General features: G+C 45.7%; 1 protein-coding gene across 1 annotated transcript; it reads left to right on the top strand.

The window, feature by feature from the left end:
* Nucleotides 1–11,118: 11,118 nt before the first annotated feature.
* LOC138354690 (uncharacterized) lies at nucleotides 11,119–15,658 on the top strand. The gene is made up of 2 exons (XM_069309050.1): nucleotides 11,119–12,071; nucleotides 12,563–15,658. Exon 2 carries the CDS (start codon nucleotides 13,634–13,636, stop codon nucleotides 15,656–15,658), a length of 2,025 nt encoding a protein of 674 aa, XP_069165151.1. The 5' UTR covers nucleotides 11,119–12,071; nucleotides 12,563–13,633.
* Nucleotides 15,659–22,518: the final 6,860 nt, after the last annotated feature.

A 22,518-nucleotide genomic window follows, 5' to 3' on the forward strand; every position in this document is an offset into this window, starting at 1 on the left:
ACGCCTAAATTATTGGGATCATCTCAAAGCTCTCCAAATGTACTCCCTAGAAAGGAGACGAGAGAGATACAAAATAATATTCACATGGAAAATACTGGAGGGCCAGGTCCCAAATCTACACAGTAAAATAACAACATACTGGAGTGAACGATATGGAAGAAAATGCAAGATTGAACCAGTGAAGAGCAGAGGTGCCATAGGCACAATCAGAGAACACTGTATAAACATCAGAGGTCCACGGTTGTTCAACGTCCTCCCAGCGACTATAAGAAATATTGCCAGAACAACCGTGGACATCTTCAAGAGAAAACTGGATTGTTTTCTAAGAGAAGTTCCGGATCAGCCGGGCTGTGGTGGGTATGTGGGCCTGCGGGCCGCTCCAAGCAAGAGCCTGGTGGACCAAACTCTCTCAAGTCGAGCCTGGCCTCGGGCCGGGCTTGGGGAGTAGAAGAACTCCCAGAGCTCCATCACGCAGGTATCAAGCAGGAGCAGGAGCGGCTAGACATAGAGCAGGGGCGGCCAGAGCCACACATGATGAGGCTCAGATGTCAGAGCATATGAACATATTCACTCACGTTGTTATTGTTGCAAACATTTTATAAACAGTTAAAAAAATGCATATTAAATGCAATAATATTTATTCATGCATGCCGTTTTTAAACTGTTGCAGGTGCTTCTTGAGTTGCAACACTGACCAGTTTATTCAGTGGAACATCAACATTTCGTAAGGTCAAGCACATGTTTAATGTCTTCACCGCCAGTTGTTTATGTTCCTGCCAGCAAGTGCAACATCTCCTCCTTCACAGTTGCGTCAGAGGAAACATGACGAACAAATATTGCCAGTTGTGGCTTGTCTTGTATGGCTGTTGACTCCTCAAGACCTAAGCTAAGTGCTAAACAATTGTTTATTAATAATTTTGGCTGCAAGATGAGGATCAACCCGAGAGATTTGTTTTATATTTTGTTGAAGCCATCTTCCTGCACAAAGTTTTGACAGACACCGATTTATAAGATTTATATGAAGATTACAACTTTGACAACAAGATTTATATGAAGTGTACCAGCCAGGTCTGCTCAGATTGATGAAGATTAAGCCACCCAAGATGTGGCACGGGCATGAATAGCCCCTAATCCCCTCCCGAGGTATCGCAATTCTTTATAGCCTTACGTTTCTTGCTTCGGATTCGGATCGAAATTTCCAGAATATTCGAATTCTTTAGAATTGTTCACGAGCCGCATATTAAAGGTCAGAGAGCCGCGGTTTGGCCAAACTAAGACTAAGGCTTTGCCAGCGAGTTAGCAGTGAAGCAGGAAGCTGGAGGCTGCATATGGACGATCACTCCTGCATGCTCCCGGAGCCTGCTGTTGTTGCTCCTTCCTGACCTCGTGCGTGGGGCAGGGACGACTGGTGTCGGTACTGGCAGTTGTGGGCAGTGTCACTTGCCCTCGTCATCACTACGCCACACTCGTATGCCCGTACTCCTCAACCCACGTAAACAGCAGTCCCACAAAACTGCTAAAACAACAAACCTACAAAAAGAGTGCCCCCCCCCCCTTCCTAGAGTAAAGGCAGAGTTAAGGAACTAAGTGCTAAGCTTGTAATTAAGATTGCTGAAGACACTTGTGACGGTGTCGTACCCCTATATTTCTTCCTTCCCAGCTTAGAAGAGTCATATCTCCGTAGCCTAAGTATTCTCCGATGTTCAGGGAACATTCTCATGTGTGGGAAAGCGTGGAGCGTGATTAAGCTGGCTGTAAAATGGCCAGCTAAGTTTGATAATGCAAGGGGCTTATGCCTTTTGGGGCACAAGACGGTGCCGAGCCATCCTGTTTCCCGCCAAGACGTTGTGACACGCCCGGCACCTGATTGGCCAGGTGAGGTCACGTGCCAGAAGTGACCAATGACGAGAGCCCTCGGGCAGTGTGACGTCACGAGGCGGAGGGCTCTTGGAGCGGCTGGTGCCTGGGCGGGAGAGTACGTCATGAGCCGCCATAGTGAGGACACGCTCGAGTGAGCTCCAGATCTAGAGAACCCTTACCAGTAGATTTAAGCTTCGCTTCGATACTGCAGACAGTCTGGGAGGCCATACAACTTCCGTGGAATGCTCAGAAGTAAGGACGGGCCAGATTAGAGCGCTAAGAGCTCTATCAAGAGTCTGCAGCAAACGGAACGTTGGACTGGTGACGTCTGGGACGCCCAGAGGACCATGTATTACACATCAAGCGAGAAGCTACAGTCGGGCCAAATCTACTGGCAGTGAGGCGAGGGGAAGCTGTGCTGGACTGCGAGGTGTCGACAGTGCCAGTGAGAGTGAGGACGACGACAGAGGTACCTGTCGCCAGTACCCCGGAGAAGAGGAGAAGGAAGGCAGTACCTGTTGGGAATGAGCATGGTGAAGACGCGATACCACGGGGACGACGGAGGAACCTGTGTGTATGGGAACTGATTGTCGGCAGATCAGAAGCCAGGACCAATAACCTCAACATCCCTCAACAGAGGACGAGTCGGTTTCGTGGTTGAAATGAAATAAGGTAGATAATTGTCCCTCCCTTTTCCCCTTTGGTCTAGGTGAGCTAGGGTATTTTATATGTTGTGAACATTTCTACTTATCATTTTATTGTCTAAGGACAGAATGTTAGGCTAGGAGCCAAGAGCTCATTTAGGCATGAGTTGGTGCGTGTGAGCATTAATATGGTGATGTTAGTGATCCTGGAGGTGGTAGCTGGTGTGCAAGGAGCCAGCAACGAACTCTGAAACGCCCAGCTGATCGCATTGCTAGAGGCGTGGGAGTCACGACGTTTGACAGTTGGAGCCGTCAGCTGACCGTGTTGCCAGAGATGTCGCGAGGAATGTTGCCGCCAGCGGATGATTCCACTTGTAGACATTTCTTTATGCAATTTATGTGTGTGTATATGCTTTTTCTTCAGTAAACTTTTGAACTAACTGATGAGTTTAAGTGAGCCTCCATTCTCTAGGGCTATATATATATTTATGAGACCATTAGTGACACCTTGCACTGCACGTGATATTGCATCCTTGATTAAGATAACCAATAAGACCACTGACGTGTTGCTGGGACACGAGTCTAAACACCCAGCTGGCGACCTCAGAGCAGACCAGATATCAAAGAGAGAGAGAGAACCTCCCAGTGTCAGGACGGGCAGGTTCAGGTGAGTTATAGGAGGCTTGAACCTCCCCACTCGCTAGGGGTGTATAAGGCCAGCCCTTGGCCGACAGGGGAAGCTCCGGGGTGGACAGTGGCGCCAGGAACTGAGGGGCTAAGACCCGTGGGAGCAACCAACGAAGTGCGAAGTGAGTGCGAAGCCCAGCTGAAGCGGGAGGAGCGCAAAGCTCAGCTGAAGGGTGAGGAGCATGAAGCCCAACTGCAACGAGAGGAAGGAGAAAGACAACTGCGATGTGAAGAAATAAAAGCGAAGGAGGTCGAGATGCGTCGGGCGGAGCGCGGGCTGCCCTCGGTGTCTGCTTGGCGGGATGACCCCAAGGTCCAGGAACGCGACCTACCAACCTTTGACCCTCTAGGGGCTGAAGCTTTCTTCGACCATTTTGAGAGGATAGCGACATTGAAGGAATAGCCGGAAGAGGATTGGGCTCCATTAGTGCAGAGTAGGCTGACTGGAGAGGCCAGGGAAGCTTATAACATGTTGGACCTTGAGGAATGCGCCGTTTACGACACAATCAAGAAAGCTGTGCTCCAATCGTATCGACTAACCCCGGAGGTTTACAGGAAATGCTTCCGTGAGTGCACAAGAGCTTCCTGAAGGTCATATGCTGAAACTGCTTTGAACATGGAGTGCAGGTTCCTGTGGTGGCTGAAGACTGAAGAGGTGGAGACAATGGACGAGCTGAAGTAGTTGATGGTGATGGAAAGATTCATGTCAATGCTCCATCTAGAGCCAAGGGTCAGGATCAAAGAGGCAGGTATTAGAGAACTTAAGGCTGCTGTGGACAGAGCCGACCTGCTGGAAGAGGCACTACATCTCGGGAAGGAGGGACCACCTAGGCACTCGCCTTACCCAAGGTTTGGGGAAAACGTCAAGAGTTCAGGAGGGGCGAGGACGGGTGGAGACTCTCCCAAGGATAGTGTACACAGTGAGATGAGTCGCTCCAAGAGTTCAGGGGAACCGGTGAGGAGACCCCAAGGGGGAACACCGGGACTGGTGCTGGAGCAAGGAACGCTGCCAGGGAGACAACGACTGGGGGTGCGAGGAGGACCCAGGGGATGGCGGTTTCCGGGAGCGGTGCCCGAGTGACAGGTGGAGAGTCGCCTCCCAGGAGAGGAAGGTGTTTTAATTGTGGCGGGCGCGGACACTGACACTTCGCATGTAAGCGTGGTCGCCCCAGGCAACGAGGAAATGTGGCACTGGTCAGAATGGACGACCAAGGATCCAAGAATGTTTTGAGTGGATCTCCACTAGAAAGGGAGGAAAAGATCCATCCTTTTATTTGTGAAGGTAATGTGAAGATAAAAGGGGCCGACCCCATTCCAGTGAAAATGTTGAGAGATACTGGAGTAGATTTTACCCTGGTGAGTGAGACCCTATTCCCTGAGGGATATGAGGACACCAGTGTGAGGGTGGCCATGGTGACCACTGTGGGTGGCCCAGTGAGAATGCCCCTTCACGAGGTGATTTTGGACTCTGACTACGGCTGCAAGACCCTAGTGGTGGGGGGTCTGCGCCTCGATGCCAAAGATGGAGGCCTAGGTCATTCTGGGAAATGACTCATGTGGGGGATGTATACTCCCAAACCTCGTTAAGATCTAGGAGTGTTTGGAACACTATAGAAAGGGAGTCAGTGCGTCGGACACCTGGGGAAATGCGAGGAAGATCGCTGAGGGAGCGTTCCCTGTGTGCGTAGTATTCCCTTGACAGTGTGTCAAAGGCGAAACAAGTGGATCTGATCAGGCTGGAAAGGATGTGCCTGACAACCTTGGAATCGATCGACTCTTCGAGGAACCCAGAGGACAGATGGAGTGTAGTGGGAACCCGGATGACAGAATACAGATAACTCTCACCAGTTCTCTCGAGTTGGATCGCAGTCGACTGGGCGAGCTGCAGCGGGAGGAATTTCCCGAGTTGATACGAGAGGCCGAGGGAGGTCGCGCTAGACCCGAGACTGCTACGCATTTCTACTTAGAAGAGGGGATGCTGATGAGGCAGTGGAGGCCAGTGAGGATGGAGGCTGATATGGAGGCTGATATGGAGGCACTGGGAGTGAAGCACCAGGTAGTGTTACCGACTCGATCCAGAGGAGCACTGCTGGAGTTGGCACACTCGGTGGACCCTGCAGGACATCTAGGAGTAACCAAGACGCTGAGCCGGATCAGGGAACACTTCTATTGGCCGGGAATGAACGCCGACGTGAGACGTCATTGTAAAACATGTCTTCTTTGTCAGAGGGCGGGAAAGAACGTGCTGGCAATACCGAGGGTCCCTCTGGTGCCTGTTCCTGCTTTTGGACAGGCGTTTGAGCGTCTGCTGATAGACGGTATGGGACCCTTACCCCGAACGAAGAGAGGGAACAACTACTTGCCGACGATTATGTGTGCGTCAACAAGGTTTCCGGAAGCGGTCCCGGTGTGACAGCTAACATCAAAACGTTGGAGCTGTCCCCTAATACTCTTTTTCTCTTGGACGAAGAAATTCAGACTGATTGTGGGAGTGTGTTCCAATCGAGATGGTTTAGGCAAACTATTGCAAGCTGGGGGATAACCCAGATTCGGTCTTCGCCCTACAGACCGCAGTCACAAGGAGCAATCGAAAGGTTCCACTCGACCTTGAAGACCATGTTAAGTGTTATGCGCCGAACAAGGAGCGGAATGGGATGAGGCCGTGTATCCAGCATTATTTGCGATATGGGACGCAGTGGTGTAGGGTCTCTGGGATTCTCACCGTTTTAACTCGTGTATGGACACGAGATGCGTAGTCCGCTAGCGATGCTGAAGGAACAGCTGACGTTGGGAGTGGCCATGAAAACAGTCGACGAGTATGTGTGTAAATTCAGGGAACGACTTGGAAGTGCGAAGAAGTTGGCAGCCGAGCATCTGAGGAAGGCCCAGAGGAAAATGTCCGATTGGTATGATTGGAAGGCCGTCCCAAGGGAGTTTCAAGTTGGGACCCGGGTGATGGTGCTGCTACCCGGAAAGAGCAAGGTGACTGAACCGCGTTTCCAAGGACCATACAGGGTTGTTAAGCGGATAGGCCAGGTGAACTATGAAATCAGCCAGCCGGACCGACCCCGTAAGACGCAGGTGTGTCATAGAGATCGTCTGAAGCCGTATTTCCAGGAAGAAGGAAAGGCCACTGTTCGGAACGGGACGATGCGACCAGAAGGAGAGGGGAGAGCAGTTATGTGCATGAGACTGAACCAAGAATTACCGGAGGAAGAAGGAAAATGGGCCCGTGCTGATGGCACTCATCTTTCCAACACCGAGAGGAAGCATCGGAGAGAAGTTACAACATCTGAAAGGGAAGCAGAGGGCCGAATTGATGACTATTTTGAGGGAAAATTAGTCTATTTTCACGGACGTGCCCTGATGCCACAAGAGAGTGATGCACGAAATAGAAGTGAGAGGTGGTAGGCCGATTAAGCAGTGTACTTATCGGGTCAGCCCGGAGAAGAGGAAGTTAATGAGGAAGGAAGTGAAATATCTTCTGGCAAACGACCTAGCGGAGCCCAGTAACAGTGAGTGGAGTTCGCCTTGTTTGTTGGTAAAGAAGAGCGATGGGACATACCGTTTTTGTATGGATTATCGGAAGGTAAACGCCATCACCGTGTCGGATTCTCATCCTATGCCCCATGTGAATGATAGTATCGGCCAGGTAGGCAACGCCAGGTACGTGTCGAAGGTCGATCTCCTGAAAGGGTATTACCAGATATCATTGACCCCGGAGGCGAGGAAGATTTCTGCTTTCGTCACGCTGGACGGGCTATACCAGTACAAGGTGCTGCCGTTCGTATTGAAAAACAGCGGCAGTTGCTTCCAAAGAATGATGAATGAGGTGCTTCGGGGGGCCGAAGGATGTACGGTGTACATAGATGACATCGTAGTGTACGCTGACAGTTGGGAGGCACATTTAATCTGATTCGAGGAATTATTCAGGAGACTTGAAGCGAACTTGACAGTGAATCTAGCAAAAAGCGAGTTTGGAAAGGCTCGTCTGGAGTACTTGGGATTCATTATAGGACAAGAAGTGAGCCCGGTTGATCAGAAGGTGACAGCAATCAAGGAGTACCCCGTGCCCAGAACAAGGAAGGAATTACTTCGGTATCTGGGAATGATAGGCTACTACAGGGGGTCCTGTGAGAATTTCTCCACCGTAGCCCACCCTTTGACGAGTTGTTGTCCTAGAATAAGAGATGGAAGTGGGGGGAGGCCTGCCAGGAATCTTTTGAAAAGACGAAGAGCCTGTTGACAGAGGCCCCTGTTCTGATATCCCCAGACTTCTCGGCGAGATTCATTCTAAATGTCGACGCCAGTGATGTGGGAATAGGAGCCATGTTGGCCCAAGAAAGGAACGAGATACACAGACCAGTGGCCTTCTATTCAAAGAAGTTTGTAAAGTATCAGCGCGCCTACAGTACCGTCGAGAAAGAGGCCCTGGCTTTGGTCATGTCCTTAAAACATTTTGATGTGTACGTGGGAGGAGGTGCGCGACCTGTATTGGTATTCACTGACCACAACCTATTAATCTTCCTATACAAAATGAAGAATTCAAACCAGAGGTTAACGAGATGGGCGTTGCTTCTGCAAGAATATTGGTTAGAGATAAGGCACATTAAGGGAAAAGAGAATGTAGTGGCAGATGCCCTTTCCCATGTGCACTAATCAGATATGACTCTTATTTTAAGGTGAGGGGTATATGACGGTGCCCCACCCCTATATTTCTTCCTTCCCAGCTTAGGCTGCGGAGATATGATTCTTCTAAGTATTCTCTGATGTTCAGGGAACATTCTCATGTGTAGGAAAGCGTGGAGCGTGATTAAGCTGGCTGTAAAATGGCCAGCTAAGTTTGATAATGCAAGGGGCTTATGCCTTTTGGGGCACAAGACGGCGCCGAGCCATCCTGTTTCCCGCCAAGACGTCGTGACACGCCCGGCACCTGATTGGCCAGGTGAGGTCACGTGCCGGAAGTGACCAATGACGAGAGCCCTCGGGTGGTGCGACGTCATGAGGCAGAGGGCTCCCAGGGCGGCTGGCGCCTGGGCGGGAAGAGTAGGTCACGAGCTGTAATAGAGGGAAGACGCGCTCGGTTGAGCTCCGGATCATTTGGAGGGCTTTGAGGCGATCCCAATAATTGTGTGTATATCTGTTGTATGTGAATGTCTTGTATGTGTAGTGTGTATAATGCTTGATGTGTGTAGGGAGACGCCCCGGCCGGGCGGGAAGAGGAGGGCGGGGCGGGAGACACCGCCGGCGTTGTTGACATTCATCACACCATGGTGGGGCTCCATAGGGGGCCACCATGGTGGGGCTCCATAGGGGGGCACTATGCACCAACAGCTGAGTATAAACAGCTATGCAAGAGGAAGCAGCTGGTTATCCTGCAATACTGCACGAGGACCCCCCACAGTCCCCACCCAGCAACCCCCCCTAGTCCTCCACCCAGAGGGACACCCCCACAGTCCCCAACGCCAAGACATCCCAAGGGGCCCCAATACACCACGGGGAGGCGGGGCCGGGGACAATATCGGGGGGGGGGCCAAACACCCTGAGGGGCCCTCAATAGCCCGGGGACCCTAATACACCCTGGGAGCCCCAACAAGACCCCGGGGGAGGGGCAACACAACTCCCCAGAAGCCTATAACACCCCGGGGGCCTAATACACCCCGGGGAAGCCCTAATACACCCCGGGGAGCCCTAATACACCCCGGGGAGCCCTAATACACCCCGGGGAGCCCTAATACACCCCGGGGAGCCCTAATACACCCCAGGGAGCCCTAATACACCCCAGGGAGCCCTAATACACCCCAGGGAGCCCTAATACACCCCAGGGAGCCCTAATACACCCCAGGGAGCCCTAATACACCCCAGGGAGCCCTAATACACCCAAGGGAGCCCCAACACCCCCAGGGGCCCCCAACACCCTGGGGTAGCCCTAATACACCCTGGGGTAGCCCTAATACACCCCAGGGGACCTCAACACCCCGGGGTAGTCCTAACACACCCAGGGGGCCTCAACACCCCGGGGTAGTCTTAATACACCCGGGGGGGACTCAACACCCCGGGGTAGTCCTAATACACCCGGGGGGGACTCAACACCCCGGGGTAGTCCTAATACACCCGGGGGGGACTCAACACCCCGGGGTAGTCCTAATACACCCGGGGGGGACTCAACACCCCGGGGTAGTCCTAATACACCCGGGGGGACTCAACACCCCGGGGTAGTCCTAATACACCCAGGGGGGACTCAACACCCCGGGGTAGTCCTAATACACCCGGGGGGGACTCAACACCCCGGGGTAGTCCTAATACACCCGGGGGGGACTCAACACCCCGGGGTAGTCCTAATACACCCGGGGGGGACTCAACACCCCGGGGTAGTCCTAATACACCCGGGGGGGACTCAACACCCCGGGGTAGTCCTAATACACCCAGGGGGGACTCAACACCCCGGGGTAGTCCTAATACACCCAGGGGGGACTCAACACCCCGGGGTAGTCCTAATACACCCGGGGGGGACTCAACACCCCGGGGTAGTCCTAATACACCCGGGGGGGACTCAACACCCCGGGGTAGTCCTAATACACCCAGGGGGGACTCAACACCCCGGGGTAGTCCTAATACACCCAGGGGGGCCCCAACACCCCGGGGGGCGGCCCCCAGCAACACCCAGGGGGGGGGCAGCAATACAAGTATCACATCACCACCCTGGGGGCCCCCCAGCCACCTACACCATCTTTCACACGGCATCAGTTTACTTCATTTATTATGCACCCGATACCCGTCCTGCGGGCGACTGGCCCGCATAGCGTTTCGGGCAGGTCCTTAATCTTGATTTTCCCCGGAATACGACCCGCCAAATAGTTTAACAATCCATACACTGCTGGGTGAACAGAGGCTACAGTTAAGGATTGGCGCTCAGCCAATCCTCCCGGGCAGGATACGAACCCAGGCCAAAGGGCTCTCTAAGCGCCGGGTGAGTGTTTTACCACTGCACCACGTGGACTAAGTGTTGGGATCTAACTTCGTGGTATGGAGCAGCCCCAACACATGCATACCAGCAGTGATACCATTTATTACCAACGAGGTCTCATGTTTTCTGTCAGGAGTCATTCTGCCCCGCCTGGCCCATCGTCAGGTGCGACACACATTATAAGGCTGGCCCCTCACCTTCACTAAGGTCTTTGTGACAACATGAACCAAGGCAACTACCTCGCCTGTATTTTCCAAAGACAAATATACATTACAACTGTATGTACAACATGTATACGTGTTAATTCACTGTACATGTCTATCCATAGCCGTCACCAGGCAGTAGGGTTTCTATGACGTATCAATAAAGACTATTACTTCATATTTTCGCACCATTTTACGATCTACAAATTGCAGGTAACTTCCTCAGGGGCCTCCCTCAACGGTGTTCCAACACATTGTATACACATCTTCCTCAGGAGACACTCTCAAATGGGAGCCGGTCGGCCGAGCGGACAGCACGCTGGACTTGTGATCCTGTGGTCCTGGGTTCGATCCCAGGCGCCGGCGAGAAACAATGGGCAGTTTCTTTCACCCTATGCCCCTGTTACCTAGCAGTAAAATAGGTACCTGGATGTTAGTCAGCTGTCACGGGCTGCTTCCTGGGGGTGGAGGCCTGGTCGAGGACCGGGCCGCGGGGGCACTAAAAGCCCCGAAATCATCTCAAAATAACCTCAAGAAACGCTTAGTGCGTCGAGCCAACACGCTGTACCTCGGAGCGGAGCAGCGCTTAGGTCGATTATGTATCTGGACTGCCAGCCCGGAATTAATGTTATCGTTGGTCGAGTGAGCGGAGTACTGCTTATTCCCAAATCTATGGGTGCTCTTGTTGTCTGGGTCGGCGACTCTGGCTACCACCGCTGTGGGAAATTTTTACCCACCATATCTAATAATCATCTAAGAAATGTATAATTTCTATATCATATCTAAATCATATCAAAATCATATCTAAATTGTATCAAATCATATTAGAATCGTTAAAGATTCATTATAGCTTGATCCTGGATGACAATGGCACCATGAACACGTACGCAACAGGGGCCCTTTTGATGCCTACGTGACTTTGTACATGATCTTTCAAGGATCCAGAAGCTTCTAGAAGGACTTCTTAATTAAAAAACTATTGGAACATTGATTCAACATCCGGTAGGATTAAAAATCAAATCCTTAAGATTCAGTGGTACTTTCAAATACTACTTATAATCTTTAAATCTTATATCTAATTATATTATAATCACATCTTATCTTAATCATAAGTCTAGACTGTAAAAATAATCAATCAATATTCATTGAAAGTTACCTCTCAAGGGAGAGAGAGGAGCATCTCGGGGGGCGAGAAGCGCCCACGACGATGCCTCGGGGACTCCGCGTTTGTTTACAAATGAGTGAACAAGTGACTGATCCTTAGCGAACATTACCAGCTCAAGGACACCTTATCTAACATTTTTATCGCCAGTGAATACTCTCTAGAACTGGGGGAGTACCTGGACAATATCTACAAGGAAAATCCGTGAACATTCACATAAAATAGAGTGTATAGTGGAGATCAGTGACACGGTTTCCTCCACCTTCATTCATAAACTTTTATCTCGAATCATTCTTCTGCAACTGCAGGATAATCACGTAGCAACGCTACCAGATCATCATACAGCAACGCTGTAGCAAAATATCGTGCCTAAACTCAACAAGGGAGAGTTAATCAGTCTGGCAAACTTGTCAGACAGGCACCCCGACTGGCAGAGAAGTATATTGAGGGTTATTTGGTGTATGATTGGCCAATTGTATGCTTGTGTAACTTTAATATCCTATAAATCTGTCTGTTGGTTAAAAAGCGAGGCTAAGCCTCACATTTCAGTAAGTTTATTAAAATTGTAGTGTAGCTGTGAATCTTATCCAAGCACTGAACCTCATGAGTGTCCATTCTGTCAGAAAAGAATTCAGCCTCAACAAGTAAAAACCTCACAAGTGTCCACAGTCTTGGAAGAGATTCAGTCAAGCTAACTGTATAAAGTGAATATGTCTGCATATATATTTGAATATATAAATTAAGTTATCAATAGCTTGCTTAGTTAATTTTTAAGTTATCATATAAGTTCATTTAATTGAATATAATTTCTAGTACTTAACAGTATTTTGACTACATTTAAGGTCATTTATTATACTTTTACAATTTAATTTGTTGTTTATAGTATAAGTACATATTGGCTGTTAGGTTATGGTACTAGGTTAGACTATGTATGTTTAAATCCCTGATTTAAACAGAGCCAGTGTTCAGTCATATAACTGAATTTATCAAATCTTATCCTTGTATAAAATACAAGCTGATGTGAGATCCCTGTCTACAGGTGGATTGGAACTTCTATCAACATAGTCATTCACCCCACCTGTCCCTTACAGCCCACAGTCTGTCATTAGGAAAAGAGGATTTAGGATTTACAACCCTAGCTAGAGATTTTAATTGAATTAATTTGCAGACAGTAATTTTTAATTTAGTTCAGTACAAGTCCCTGGTAGTCTCCTCTTATATCAATCCCAGCAGGTTTTTCCCACATTAATGGTCCTTCGAACCTAGATAATAATGGTCCTTTGTACCTAGATATTTATGATCATTCGTTTACTGAATATTTCAGTGCCAAATACATAAGAAACTTCTTGATTTTGCATTGGAATAATTCTTACATATTCTAGCCTAACCTAGCTATCAGCCAATATTTATCATAGCTATATATCTAAGTAAACAAATAGTTTGCAGTGGCTTAAGCCACCATATCCATTAACTAGTAAGCATTCATAGTATTCATAGCATACTGATATTGTTTTGTGTTAAGAAACAACAGTACTTAAGTATATCAGTGTCACAGACACAACTGCATCTTAATCATAAATTACAAATTATCTACCTCACTTGTGGTAACATTATATATATATTTAAGTGTATTATCTAGCATTATCTCTAATCTACTGATTTTCAGAGCTGCTCATTACATAATATTCTTTAAAAAAGTGTTATCATCACTGTAAGAGCATTCATTACAATCTAACCATACTCTACTGTACATACCCTATTACAGGTAAAACCAGTAGGCAATCTACTGTATTTTATCAAGCAACTATTATGGTAACAGATTTTGTAATAACTTTGCAAAAATAGTGCCATTTACTATTTTTAAAAAATTATTACAAGATTTACCAACTTGGTGCATTCGTGCATTCGGGTCACAAATCAAATTATTACAATACTTTTGATAATTGAACACCTGCTACAACCAGATTCCAGGGAGGAAATGAAGGACGATCTTTGGAATCATTACCTAAGTAGACAGGAAAGCTCATTTATCAAAATACATTAACATCATACATATTTATCAGAAAAAAGAGAAAAATCTCGGAATCTCCAAAACTCGGAAAAGGTCAAAATGGCTGACAGTGTTCCACCAGCAGCTGAAACAGGAAATAGGAGGACACTTAATGGTCTGCAAAATCACCTAACTCAACTGATTGACAAATGTCAAAAGTTGGCTAGGCAACCATCTCCTGATTTAATAATTCTGAATACCAGAGTAAAAGCAGCTGTGGATAAGTATGAACAAATCAAACGCCATGCAGAGATTTATCTAACAGAAATGGCTAATGCAGATTTAACCCGAAGGGAACTTCAGGAAATTGTCGCTGAAATGACAATGTATGAAGATAATATCCAAGATCAACTTGATCCTTTAATCAAACAAATATCTCAAGCAGGAACCCAATCCAATGTGAGCTCATCCACTCAACAGAGCAATGCAACTATCACACATATAGCCGCAGAGCTCCCAAAGGTACAATTACCATATTTTGAGGGCAAGGATGAAGACGATTGGGATACCTTCTGGAGACACTTTGATTCTATAATAAACTCCAAGCCCTCTCTCAAAAAGGCGACAAAGTTTCAATATTTGCAAGGCCAGTTACGGGGAGAGGCAAGGCAGGTCATTGCTAATTTGTCATTAACAGATGATGATTACGACCATGCCTTACAGTTGTTACAAGATAACTACAGTGATAAGGAGACTGCAATTGCACGTCTCTCGTACAAATTATTGGATTTACCCTCTCCAAATAAAAGTTATGAGTCACTACAATCATTTCGATTGTCTATAGAATCAATCATCAAAGCCCTCAGTACAAAAGTACCTGTAGGTGATGCAGAGTGGCTTATAAAGTTAATCATTCAAAGGAAACTTCCAAATGAGGTCATAGACAGCCTATGCACTCATTATAACACCAACATCTTATCACAAAGCCAAATCTTTGATGGACTTCAAGCTTACGTACAAAGATTACGAAGCCGAGGAAAACTTAGATCTCAAGAAAAAATCCCCAAAGGTGAATCCACGGACAAAAGCAAAAATGTCCAGAATGGCAGTCAAAAATCAAGGCAACAAAATTCCTCTTCTGCAAAGTGGAAACAGAATAATGTTGGCTCTTATGCTATATCCCCCACAGTTAACAGAACTGTAGGAAACCAAGCTCCTAAGACAGATAAGACAAAAGGAGCTGCAAGTGCCCCAAAATGTTTATTCTGTCAAGAAGCACATACCATTTATCAATGCACAGTTTATGTAGGCCGTGCCAGTCGAATCGATCGACTGAAATCTCTGAACAGGTGCATCCGTTGTCTACGGAAGCACGATACTAGTGAGTGTATCACTCAATTGCAGAACTGCCAATATTGTCATAAAAGTGTACATCACACAGCACTCTGTGGTGATATTAACACTCAATCCAGATCACAGACTTCCAATAATCAACCTGCATCTCAGGCAAAGCCCAAAGATGATAATACCACAACAGCCGTACAATTCTGTACAGTAATGAGCAATGTCAACGACTTGGATACAGAAATTGTTACAGCAGCCATATTGCCTACTGCACAGCTAGAACTATGCAATCAAGGAATTTGTATTCCAACTAGAGGCTTTTTTGATCAAGGGTCACAGAAAACCTTTATCAGTAAAAAGATGGCAGAAGATTTACAACTTAAATCTTCAAAGCAAGTATCTACATCCATATCAGGGTTTTTTACTAATTCTGGTCGTAGAACCTTTCCAGTAGTAAAACTCAATGTCTGTCTAGGTACATCCCAAAGGACAGTAGAAGCCATAGTAGTTGATAAAATTCCTACTGAAATGGAAGTGACTGGTCTGACAGCCACAATTAAATTCCTAAAAGAAAAAGGAATCCAATTAGCAGATCCTCTACTTGATTCTGACTACATAGGAGATATCGGAATCCTGATTGGAGCTGACTACTATCATCGATTCATTCTGGGATCAGAAGAATCTATGGGTATGAATATACTCAAATCAGCAGGAGGCATATTGATGACAGGACCTATACTAGATCTTGAACCTTCAACTCCTGAAAAATCACATCATACAGAAACTGTAATAGTGGCATGACTAGGCAAAGAACAGTCACCACTTAAAATCCCCCACATGATTGATGATGGATTAGAATCTGTACCTCAATTGTGGGAACTTGATGCCATAGGAATAATTCCTGAACAACCAAGTCCTGATGATGTCTGTGCATATAATCAATACTTAGAAACTGTACAGTACTATGATGGACAGTACTGGGTAAGGCTACCATGGAAAATCAACCATAAAACCTTACCTACCAATTATCACATGGCTTATAGTCAATTTAAATCTCAACTAGCAAAGCTAAGAAAAAGGCCTGAGCATTTAAAACTCTATCATGAGATTATTGCTCAACAATTAAAGAATAAATTCATCGAAGTCGTGAAACATGACAATACGCAAACAGGCCATTTTTTACCTCACATGGCTGTTAAGAGAGAATCAAAAACAACTCCTTTACGGATAGTTTTTAATTGTAGCTCTAAATCTGGACCCCAAGGAACCAGTCTAAATGATTGTTTACAAACAGGTCCAAGTCTAACTCAGAAATTGTATGACATACTGTTGAAGTTTAGACTTAACAAATATGCGTATTCAGCAGATATAAGTAAGGCCTTTCTAAGAGTTGGCTTACAAGAAGAAGATAGAGACTTCACTAAGTTTCTATGGGTAGAGAACCCAGAAGATGTCAATAGTCCTGTAGTGACTTTCAGATTCTCATCAGTTCTTTTTGGCGCGACAAGCAGTCCATTTCTGTTGCAAGCAACTCTAGATACTCATCTGAAGAAATCATCAAGTCCCTGTAAGACTGAAATCAGTCAAAATCTATATGTAGATAATTTTCAAGGGACAGTTAACAGTACTACTGAACTGTTACAATTATATCAAGAGGCTAACAAGGAGCTACAAGGTGCCAACATGCCACTACAATCTTGGGCCTCTAATAATGCAACATTGAATAATCAAATAGCAAGAGATTACCCTGAATATCACGTACCAGAATCACAAAAGGTGTTAGGTATGGATTGGGATTTAATCTCGGACACAATATCGATCAAATCTGTGCCAGTAAATTACAACATCACTACAAAAAGGGATTTGCTTTCACAAGTTAGCAAAGTATTCGACCCACTGGGTCTACTAAATCCTTTGACTATCAAGTGGCGTTTATTGGTGCAACAAGCATGGAAGGCTAAGGTTGGTTGGGATGATCCACTACCAATCCAGTTACAAAAAGCTTGGATGGAAGTGGCTCAAGAACAAACTTTAGTTGACAAGATAATCTTTCCGAGACACATAGTCGAGGAAAATGAAGAAGTATCACTACATGTATTCGCAGACTCGTCAGCCAAAGCTTTTGGAGCTTGTGCTTACTTAGTGACTTCTAATCAATCATATCTTATCACCTCTAAGGCCAGAGTCGCTCCATTAAAAAAGAGGACTTTGCCTCAGATGGAACTAACAGCACTGCTAACTGGAACACGCTTAGCAGTGCATATCAAACAAGTCTTGTCTACCATGAACATCAAAGATGTCATTATATGGTCTGACAATGAAGCTGTCCTACAATGGGTACGAAACGACAACTGTCCAACTCCATATGTAAAAAATCGCGTCTCGGAAATTAAAGAAATTTCCGCAGGCTTTCAATTGTTGCATGTACCAACAAAGGATAATCCAGCTGATCTCTTATCAAGAGGTATGACATTTAAACAGTTTGCAAAGGCAGATATTTGGTTTCATGGGCCCCGATGGTTAGTGAATGGTAGTTGGCCTGAACAAAAGCCACACGTCATTACGACACAAACCATAACTACCACCAGGCAGCAAGCTCAAATATCAGTCTTGGATTGTACTCGTTACTCCTCGCTCATCAAATTAATCAATGTAACACAGAACGTGTTTCATTATCTCAGGAAAAAAGGTATAAAATACACTTTTCCAGATGCACTTATCTATTGGGTAAGACAAGCCCAGAGAGAAACTTATGGGAATAACTATGAAAATCTTCCGCATAAGTTAAAACACAATCTCGGTCTGTGGATAGACCAAGAAAATCACAACATTTTGCGTTGTGGAGGGAGACTTAAACACGCAGATATCAATCTAGATACCGTGCATCCATGGCTTTTACCAAAAAATCATTGGATCACAAGGTTGATTGTGTTGCATACACATCAACAAATCATCAAACATGGAGGAGTGTTAGACACACTCACACAAATCAGACAGCAGTACTGGATTCCTCAGGGAAGACAGTCAGTCAAATCAATCTTGAAGAATTGCATGATATGCCGAAGGTACGATGCAAGAACTTGCTCTTATCCAGGGCCACCACCCCTGCCAAAGGAACGAGTGGTCCATCTACAACCTTTCGAAACGACAGGAGTAGATTATACAGGAGCAATATATCTAACAGGGACTGCAGATAAGCAACCTATCAAGGCATACATCTGTCTGTTCACCTGTGCTACCACCAGGGCAGTACATCTAGAGGTAACACCCGATATGACTGCTCAATCATTTATTCAAGCTTTCCGCAGATTCGCAGCACGCCGATCATGCCCTAAGCTGATGATTTCAGATAACGGAGCAAACTTGGTAGCTGGAGAAGCATGTCTACGGGAAATCTGTTCCCATCCTGCAGTTACTTCCACACTGGAACAGCGTCATTGCAGATGGAAATTTATCCCTCCGAGAGCCCCATGGCACGGAGGATTTTATGAACGGTTAATAGGAACTGTAAAAAGATCCTTGAGAAAATCTCTACACCGTCAGAAAATCAATCTTCAAGAACTCCAGACAGTAATCACGGAAATAGAATCAAGGGTGAATAACCGGCCGTTGACTTACTTGTCTGAGGATCCTACTCAACATGAGCCATTAAGTCCTGCCCACCTAATGTATGGAAGACTTCTGACTCCAGTACCATCTCTAGTGGATGATGAGATCAGAGATCCCTCATATGTGGGTCAGAGCGAGTTGGTTCAGGGGTATAAGCATCTGTCCAGCATAATCCAAAAATGGAATGATGTTTGGACAAAAGAATATCTTACATCTCTACGAGAACATCACTATGGGGCCAATGTCCCACATAATATATCTAATCTCCAACCTGGCGATATTGTCTTGGTAGACAGTGATGGCCCTAGGGCTGACTGGCCATTAGGTAAAGTTGTCTCAGTCCATCCAGATAGTCAGGGGATTTTGAGAATAGTCAAAATCCTGTCTAAAGGAACAACTTCCCTGAAGACATTGGACAAACTCATCCACATGGAATCAGTGAGCCAGCTGCAGTTAGATCCTGAGAGACCTCAAGACACTCTAACTCCACAAGACCCACAGACTCCTAACAGACACAATCGTCCACAACGGACAGCAGCAGAAAAGTGCAAGCAAAATTTGCACTTGTATTATCAATCCAATGGAGAGTAAATAAATACATATGGTTACTATTGTCCTAAGTATTGGACTCTGTGCCAGTTCTCTCCCTCTGGAAGATGTGGGAAATTTTTACCCACCATATCTAATAATCATCTAAGAAATGTATAATTTCTATATCATATCTAAATCATATCAAAATCATATCTAAATTGTATCAAATCATATTAGAATCGTTAAAGATTCATTATAGCTTGATCCTGGATGACAATGGCACCATGAACACGTACGCAACAGGGGCCCTTTTGATGCCTACGTGACTTTGTACATGATCTTTCAAGGATCCAGAAGCTTCTAGAAGGACTTCTTAATTAAAAAACTATTGGAACATTGATTCAACATCCGGTAGGATTAAAAATCAAATCCTTAATAAGATTCAGTGGTACTTTCAAATACTACTTATAATCTTTAAATCTTATATCTAATTATATTATAATCACATCTTATCTTAATCATAAGTCTAGACTGTAAAAATAATCAATCAATATTCATTGAAAGTTACCTCTCAAGGGAGAGAGAGGAGCATCTCGGGGGGCGAGAAGCGCCCACGACGATGCCTCGGGGACTCCGCGTTTGTTTACAAATGAGTGAACAAGTGACTGATCCTTAGCGAACATTACCAGCTCAAGGACACCTTATCTAACATTTTTATCGCCAGTGAATACTCTCTAGAACTGGGGGAGTACCTGGACAATATCTACAAGGAAAATCCGTGAACATTCACATAAAATAGAGTGTATAGTGGAGATCAGTGACACGGTTTCCTCCACCTTCATTCATAAACTTTTATCTCGAATCATTCTTCTGCAACTGCAGGATAATCACGTAGCAACGCTACCAGATCATCATACAGCAACGCTGTAGCAAAATATCGTGCCTAAACTCAACAAGGGAGAGTTAATCAGTCTGGCAAACTTGTCAGACAGGCACCCCGACTGGCAGAGAAGTATATTGAGGGTTATTTGGTGTATGATTGGCCAATTGTATGCTTGTGTAACTTTAATATCCTATAAATCTGTCTGTTGGTTAAAAAGCGAGGCTAAGCCTCACATTTCAGTAAGTTTATTAAAATTGTAGTGTAGCTGTGAATCTTATCCAAGCACTGAACCTCATGAGTGTCCATTCTGTCAGAAAAGAATTCAGCCTCAACAAGTAAAAACCTCACAAGTGTCCACAGTCTTGGAAGAGATTCAGTCAAGCTAACTGTATAAAGTGAATATGTCTGCATATATATTTGAATATATAAATTAAGTTATCAATAGCTTGCTTAGTTAATTTTTAAGTTATCATATAAGTTCATTTAATTGAATATAATTTCTAGTACTTAACAGTATTTTGACTACATTTAAGGTCATTTATTATACTTTTACAATTTAATTTGTTGTTTATAGTATAAGTACATATTGGCTGTTAGGTTATGGTACTAGGTTAGACTATGTATGTTTAAATCCCTGATTTAAACAGAGCCAGTGTTCAGTCATATAACTGAATTTATCAAATCTTATCCTTGTATAAAATACAAGCTGATGTGAGATCCCTGTCTACAGGTGGATTGGAACTTCTATCAACATAGTCATTCACCCCACCTGTCCCTTACAGCCCACAGTCTGTCATTAGGAAAAGAGGATTTAGGATTTACAACCCTAGCTAGAGATTTTAATTGAATTAATTTGCAGACAGTAATTTTTAATTTAGTTCAGTACAAGTCCCTGGTAGTCTCCTCTTATATCAATCCCAGCAGGTTTTTCCCACAACCGCTGCTCCAAACAACACCCACGGTTGTTGTCCTCGCTCCTCCTGCAATAATTTGATACATCGTAATTTCAAACTACAGTTTTAATCTTGACTTGGTGCGACGAATTAACGTCCTCATACCTTTCCGTAACAGCAAATTACAGTCTTGATGAGCTAGTTTCAAAATTCAATGCACATTCTCACATCAACAATGGGTTCAACATCACATGTGGAGAACTAGTGTCACTGTTGATGTGTTTATCCTGCACGCCCCCCCCCCTCCTTATCCAGTGGGCAGCGGTGGCCAGGATACAATCACTTAGTTACTACCTACAGTTAGCCATTAAACGTGATATTTTGCTAAAATTTCTGGTAGCAGATCATTTTGAATGGAAATTTACACATTTTTTGAACATTTGTTATAACATTGTCTTTGAGTTCGTGTATCTTTCCGCACTCCATCACATAGTGACGGAGGGAGGGCGAATAATTGTGTTGACAGTTTACATTTGGTCAGATCTACATCAGCAGGTAAGGACAATTTCCTGAGATACTTGTAGCAGTCTAAGCCGAGTAGTAGTAACATGTAAGTCTGATTTTATTTGATGATCCATAGATGTGTGACTTTTCTTGCATGGCCCAGCAGAAGGTAGAGTAATGACTATTAATTAATTATATTATTATAATAATACGTATAATAATAATTGTTGTAATTAATAATTATTGTTCTTCCTTGTGGTGGGTGATGAAGGGAGGCGGCCTCGGGTGCCAGGTGGCTGTGAATATCTGTCAGGAACCCGTAGGTGCGGGACCGGGCCCTCTACCTCCTGGGGCCCGTGTGGCCCCCCCAGGCTCTGCTTCAGGAGGCTGGGGTCGTTCCTGCCCTTGCTGGGGTGGTCAGGAGGCTGGGGTCGTTCCTGCCCTTGCTGGGGTGGTCAGGAGGCTGGGGTCGTTCCTGTCCTTGCTGGGGTAGTCAGGAGGCTGGGGTCGTTCCTGTCCTTGCTGGGGTGGTCAGGAGGCTGGGGTCGCTCCTGCCCTTGCTGGGGTGGTTCTTCTCCAGCCCCGACCACGGTGGTCTCCGGGTGTGGAGTCCCTGTGCCTCCTCCTACCAACTTCGAGGTCAACTCCGGAGCTGGAGCCCCCTAGGGCAGTTCCTTGTTGCCTTCAACTTCGTCCTGACAGTACCGGCGACGGCGCTGGAACCAATCTCATTGGCGCTTGCCTTTCATTGGAGACTTTCGGCGCCGTGAAGAGGGGGGGGGGGGACCTGCTGCATGGGTGACAGCTTCTCCTCCATATCGACCTACCGTGGCTTTGCGCCCTGGAGAGGCCACTCCAGACCGACAACCAGAGAGCAACTCCATAGTCTCCTGAGACTGATGGATGCCTACTACTAGTATGATGATAGATGGAATTACTGGTGTCGATTTCACTTTGCCTCAGATTTACAAAGTTTTGTTGAAGTTCTTGGTCTACTATTGCTCTCAGACTGCTTATTGGCAGTCCAAGGTTGTACTTAATATATCCTTTAAAGGCAGATTCTTTGGCTAACTCAACAGATTTAGCAGAATGCATGATTTGTTAACTCAATCATGCATTCGGAGGCCAACATGAGATGGACTCTGTTACAACATTAATAATTTTGTTGTATTTGTGTCTAGCTTCAGAAACGAGAATGTTAGTTATGTCTTAAAGAGTCTAGAGCAATTAAGGATGATAAG

Source organism: Procambarus clarkii, chromosome 64 (assembly GCF_040958095.1).
Source record: "Procambarus clarkii isolate CNS0578487 chromosome 64, FALCON_Pclarkii_2.0, whole genome shotgun sequence".
In the NCBI taxonomy this organism is placed as follows: Eukaryota; Metazoa; Arthropoda; class Malacostraca; order Decapoda; family Cambaridae; genus Procambarus; species Procambarus clarkii.

Excerpts from the sequence above, each read along its gene's own strand:
- LOC138354690 (XM_069309050.1), top strand. The coding sequence starts at position 13,634 with ATGGCTGACAGTGTTCCACCAGCAGCTGAAACAGGAAATAGGAGGACA.